This window comes from Uloborus diversus, chromosome 10, assembly GCF_026930045.1.
Source record: "Uloborus diversus isolate 005 chromosome 10, Udiv.v.3.1, whole genome shotgun sequence".
In the NCBI taxonomy this organism is placed as follows: domain Eukaryota; kingdom Metazoa; phylum Arthropoda; class Arachnida; order Araneae; family Uloboridae; genus Uloborus; species Uloborus diversus.
The window spans coordinates 62,102,444-62,108,443 of NC_072740.1; the positions used below are offsets into that span (position 1 = coordinate 62,102,444).

The window sequence follows — 6,000 nt, forward strand, 5'->3', positions numbered from 1 at the left end:
CACTATTGATTGTATTTTTATAGTCTTCACGGGTATTTATTTTTCTATTATTTTCAACGAGATACGCACAATTTTGTATACGCTATATTAGATTCTTTACTTGTTCTATAAAAATAGACGTCTCAAGGTTGAACAAGTGAGGTACATTTTGGTGAAAAAAAGAATTCTTCAAGAGGTTATCGAACCCAAGATGGACTGCACAGGAATCTAATACGCTGACCACACAGCCAGCGAGCTGCTGCAGGCGAAAAATCCCTACTAGTCCATAAGCTGTGCATAAAAACTTTAGAGGCTGTTTTCTTGGAATCTTCTGGCTAGTGTGCTTTATTACTTTACTGTGTGGATACTCTCAGGGTAGGGTGGTTCAAAAAAACTTTTTTTCAGCTAGAGGCCAGGACACCCCCTAACTTTCTTAGACTTACTAATAGTATTATGCGGTTAAAGCTTTAGCTTCTTACTCAAATTTTAGGACGTTGCTGAATAACCCCTCAATTTAACATTAGTCGTGTAGCTTAAAAAAGTCACAAATTTAGAAACATTTAATTTCCCCAGCGGTTTTTTTGCAAATCATTATTTTATTGCAATGTATATGCATAATACTCGTGTATATATTATAATATGTAGCATTGTTTTTTCATTTCAATGTATTTTTTTAACCTCCCTCTTCATACTCATGAAATATGGGGGAAGGGGTTGAGCACTCTCTTTCAGTTAAAATACTAAGCTATTCTTCCAGTATATTGCTATCCACAAGACCAAAAATATTGAGGGGTGTCCTGGTATCTAGCAGAAACTTTTTTTACATGTATTTTTGAACCACCCTACTCTTAAGGGGTACTGCTAATCTGCTGAATTTCATCCCGATCTGAATTTCCGAGACCGTAAGGTCTCCTTGTTAGTAGAGATTTTCAATTTAATGTATGTATTATACGTGACAAGCCAAACTTAAACAAAATTTTTGATTTAGCTGTGATTTTTTACAAAATGTGATCGTATTAAGCAGGGCTGCGGAGTCGGAAGAAAAATGGTAGACTCTGACTCCGGGATTTTAAAAAGTTTGACTGGTACAGATGTGATATACCCCCCCCCCCCCCCCTGGCGAGGATAGAATTTTTAGCTCATTTCGAAAATCGCCAACGTTGGCGATAAAACTTTTTCCGGTAGCCCTAGTAACCCTGCAGAATATACCTGGGAAGTACAGATGTGAACTAATTCTTTTCGCACGTGTGTCCGTGGAGGTAGGTGCACATATGTTCCGCTCTTAGGGGGATTTTACGACGTGGTGTTTTTTCCTGCAATATACCTTACAGGAATGCTTATTTTGTGTTAGTTTAAATTCAGTAGTTGTGTTTTGAAGTAAAAACATTAGAAAATGCCAGTTTCTTCAAACTTGAAGTTTAATTAAAAGTTAACTCCAACGTGGTGTGTATCTGTAACGTGCCATTGTCATATGATGTATTGTTTTAGACTGAGTGTGAATATTTATACCATATAAAAAGGCAAGTTCTTTATTTTAGAATTCAAAAAAAAACCTCTCAGTTCCAAAATTCTTTGTTTTTACAAATCCTTGAGGGGTTCTTGTAGTATACATAACTGTGATCATACTCCGACTGTCATGTATATTAACAGTCGGAGGGATAACGGACCGAGCGGAGCGAGGTCCTGGCGAGCCAGAGGTCTCATAGTACTTTCGTAATGAGACCGAGGCAGGGCCGGCGAGCCGAGGTCTCATTACGAAAGTACTATGAGACCGAGGGCTCGTATCCCGGAGAAATGATGAAAAAAAAATTAATGCATTAATTTCGACTTGTAATTAATACAATAATTTATTTCATTGTATTTTAATATGTTTACAAAAAACCCTGGCCCTATACATTTTTGAAGCATATATTCGTGATGCTTTTTGTTGTGCTTTTATGTTGTTTTTATATATATTGTGTTCTGAAGTGCTTTGATCATGTTTTTTTATCTGATTTTTTCCTGTTGGCGCTGAAAAAGCATCGCTAAGAACGATGTATGACATATGTCGTCATACATCGTTTTCTTGGCGACGCTTTCTTGGCGCCAACAGGAAAAAGTCGCCAAGGGTGGGGTATATCACATCAGTTCCGTTTGACTTTGACTCCAACTCCAGCTTTTTTATTTATTTTCAACCCCCCCCCCCCTCATGGGAAGGGAGGAAAACCCTGAAACAGAGATTGAAATATTAATTTCTTTTAAAGAAATTTTCGCATTGTATTTTATTGTAAACTTAAGATGCATACAACGTTAGAAGTTCAATTTGAAAATCAAATTATCCAATAATTGCAATTTCTAAAGCGAGATTTACTTAAAAATCCAATTTTTAAAAAAATTGAAAAGGATTAATTTGCTCCTTTTTAATGCTTAACAAATAGATGTTGATCAAATCCTGTGCTTTCAATTTTTTAAAGCTGTACCTTTAGAGAAAAAAAACTTTTTTCTCTAAAAATGTCCCTCCTCTCCCCCCCCCCCCTCCCGGGTGACACCCATCTAGTGGGTGATACCTCAACTTAATTTCAGAGTATATAAAAATTGAAATACCTTAATTCTGAAAAATTTCCTTAATAAATCTTAAATTTCATCTTAAAAATTTCAAGGAAAAAATTGCACTATATAGCAGGGAGAGGTTTGGGTCGGATACTTGTATATGTCTGGAGCAATTTTTATACAAAATGCAGCGGCAAACATCTTTGCACAAATAGCTTTTACTATACCTACATTTCTTGACCCAATTTTTAATTTTAATTTTACTGGCAGCTTTAGAATTAACCTTAATATGAAGATTTTAGAATTAACTACAATTATTGAGTGTTGTAACCAATAAATCATGTACTGATTTTATTCTGTACTTTTTAGTGATAACCAAGCTTTCTTTTATAAAGTCTTTAGATTAAGAAAAAACATTTATATTTTATCGGATCTTTTGGATTTGCGCTTTTATGCCAACCCGGAATTCGTAGTCGGCATGTTTTTGAACAACTCCGACTCCTTTATCCCAAAATCAGTCCAACTCTGAGTCTTTGACTCTGACTCCACAGCCCTGGTATTAAAGAGAGTTCAAATATATATATATATATATATAGATAGATAGATAGATAGATAGATATACCATGGATGAATTCTTAAATTTTTCATGTATCTGAACGCCAATTGAGCCCTGAGTCTTGATAAATTTAACCTGTAACAGGGGAGGTGAAAAAGTAGTACGTAACAGGGGACGTGAGGTCACAGAGACCGCTCTATTTGCAAATTTTTAAAAAATCATGTAATTATGATATATTCCTCAAATTTCCCACAGATGTTCTTTGAACTTTTATTAGCAAGGGAAAAAAATATTTTTGAATTTTTAATCGAAATATACATTTTCCGAGGAAATTTTGCTAGAGTCTTAAGATTTTTCGAGAAAATCATATGCTGTGTAGTAAATAACTATCTACTCATAATAAAAACGAATCTATAATTTACTAATGATTTCATTTGAGTTTTTTAATATATACAGAACATTTTAGCACCAGAAGATTGGTTATATCACGTTATGGGAAATTTTTGACAGCCCTTTAACTATTAGTATTTTATGCCTTATTTCGAGGAATAATTCAGCCTTCATTGTCCTTAGAACATTATTGCGCAACATTTGAGAACATTTCAAACAACTCTCAACCTCATCGAGAATATTTTGCAACTCTTCCACATAATGTGGATAAGATTAAATGGACTTATATCCGCGGTTTCTAACGTTAAGAGCCATGTCTACTACTGCCGAAAATTGTAACACTGAAGGGCAGGTGTGGTCTCACAGACTGCTTCTAAGAATGCAATGAAAGATGCCAAAAGATACCAATAAAGCAAGGGAGGTGTTCAAGGTCACAAAACAAAAAGCTATTGGGAAAAACCATTCAATCGGTCTGAGAATGAAATAGGGGTGATCAGATACACTTTTGAGCGGTTTGTGAGACCGCACCTCCCCTGTTAAGCGTTAACGTGAAAGAGAAATTTATTTTCTTGAAAAGCAGTACAGGAACAGCACTTTGGCGCACACAAACATTCTTACAGTTTGTTACAAGAAGCGTAAGACTTGGAGAAAAAAAAAATTATCTTTTTTGGAATTCGACTTCTTCTTGCGATCTGTAATTGGTAAATGGCTTTTGAATGAAAAATAATAATTTAAAAAAAAACAGACACAAAATTTTCTGAACATAATCACGTCTGGAAACTATATGCTTCAGTCAAAATAACTAGTATTCAGAGGGAAACAACTGTTACAAAAAATATCTATCTAGAAAAAGAAAAAAAAATTCATCGGACTGCTAAATATCGATAGAAAGAAACAATAACAGCAACTGGAGCATTAAACAAAATTAAATGCATGGTTTTGAAAACGGAATGCAAGAAGTAACCACTGAAAATAAACTTGCAAATGAAGTGAGCAGAATAAAAATTTTGAAATGACATTCTAATTTAAGAAGATCGGTTGTCAATTAAAAATTATTAAATTTAGGAATTGCGTAATTGTTTATATATATTCCATACCTGAATAAACCGGATAGTTAATGCACTTTTACCAACTCCACCACCACCTACAACCACCAGTTTGTAGGTTTGGCCAATATTGCTAGTTTCTGGTGTTCGGGGCATTTTTCGGATTAAAATTAAAAATCAAATTTCCAAACTATAACAAAGCGATACACCAAGCGATTTCATTATTACTCATTCATGTTAATTTATTGCTTTTCATACTGATCCCCAACCAGATTCACAAACCCATAGTAACAAATAAAAAAAATCTTTCAAAAAAAAAAAAAAAATCGAGCACTGCCTGAAATACGTTAAAGGGATTTTGTTTTACAAAATAGAAAGATTTTATTCTGTCTTAAACAAAATTTTGACTGAAAAAAAAAATATTGCACTGAATTATGCTCTGTTAAACATTAAAAATATCATTTCATTTAAATTTCATGTAGCAAAAGTTTTTTCGCTTGTTCTTTTTTTCCCTCATTCTTTCAATCGAAATTTAAATATTGGATTTAATTTGAAATTTAGAGCATGAATAAGCATGAATAGAGCATGAAGTATTTCTCACTTATGTGGGGAGGGAGTAGACTAGCGGTAGAAATCGCTTGCTTTGACAGCTGCTTGCGTGCAGTAAAGCGGGTTGAAAATTCGATGTAGAGAGAGTCCCTACTCGAAAACGCAGTTGTTGTTTCAACTGTAGCGTCCTCAAAAGAAATAACAATTTCTGGTGCATTTAAATGCTCTTGTCAATATCTATGTCAAGATCAAAGTACAAATCTTCATCGAGTCCTGTATTATTAAAAAATTTATAAAACTAAAACTTACTCTAAGCAATAACTTCTACTTCCCATATCCACACATATGTCATTAAATTATTAAGAAAACAAAAGGTAACAATATTTTTTTATACTTACATACGATTTCCTACCCAAACATAAAAATCAAATTTATTTTACAATTCCAGTACAAAATTAACTAAACTAAACACCCAATTATAAAATACACACTGATTTTAATTACTATACGATGAATTATTTTATTAAATAACTTTTATATACGATTTCTTAATTTTTAATAACCATTTGAAGTCAGGGCCTCCTTTAAACGCTTTCCACTTTAAATTTCTCGACATTGTTGCTTTTTTCACTTTCAGATTTCATATGGGAGCAGTTGGGCCCTCATCCGAAATGTTTTCGTAATCGAAGTCTTAAAAACGCGATTGTGGGCCATATTTGGTAACGTTATGGGTTCGGCCATTTTTCAAATTTGAAGCTCCATAAAAGAAATCTTAAACGATTTCCTATGCTGTTAGAACGCAAGGCGTTTGGTAATCGTCCCCTGGAAATGTTTCGACATTGAAGCCCTGAGAACGAGATTTGAGACGCTCTTTAAAGGTTAAGGGAGGGGGGAGGGGCTTGCGAAGTGTAGTATTTTGTGCCATGACACCCACCCCCTTTAAAGATTTAG

At 34.1% G+C, this 6,000-nt stretch overlaps 1 protein-coding gene across 1 annotated transcript in view; it reads right to left on the bottom strand.

The window, feature by feature from the left end:
- The window catches only part of LOC129231847 (ras-like protein 2), a 49,623-nt gene extending 44,851 nt beyond the window's left edge, over positions 1-4,772 (bottom strand). The window contains exon 1 of the mRNA XM_054866229.1: positions 4,552-4,772. Coding sequence (XP_054722204.1) covers positions 4,552-4,656 — 105 coding nt within the window. The 5' untranslated portion in view covers positions 4,657-4,772. The remainder of the gene's footprint in view (positions 1-4,551) is intronic.
- Between the last annotated feature and the right edge of the window lie 1,228 nt (positions 4,773-6,000).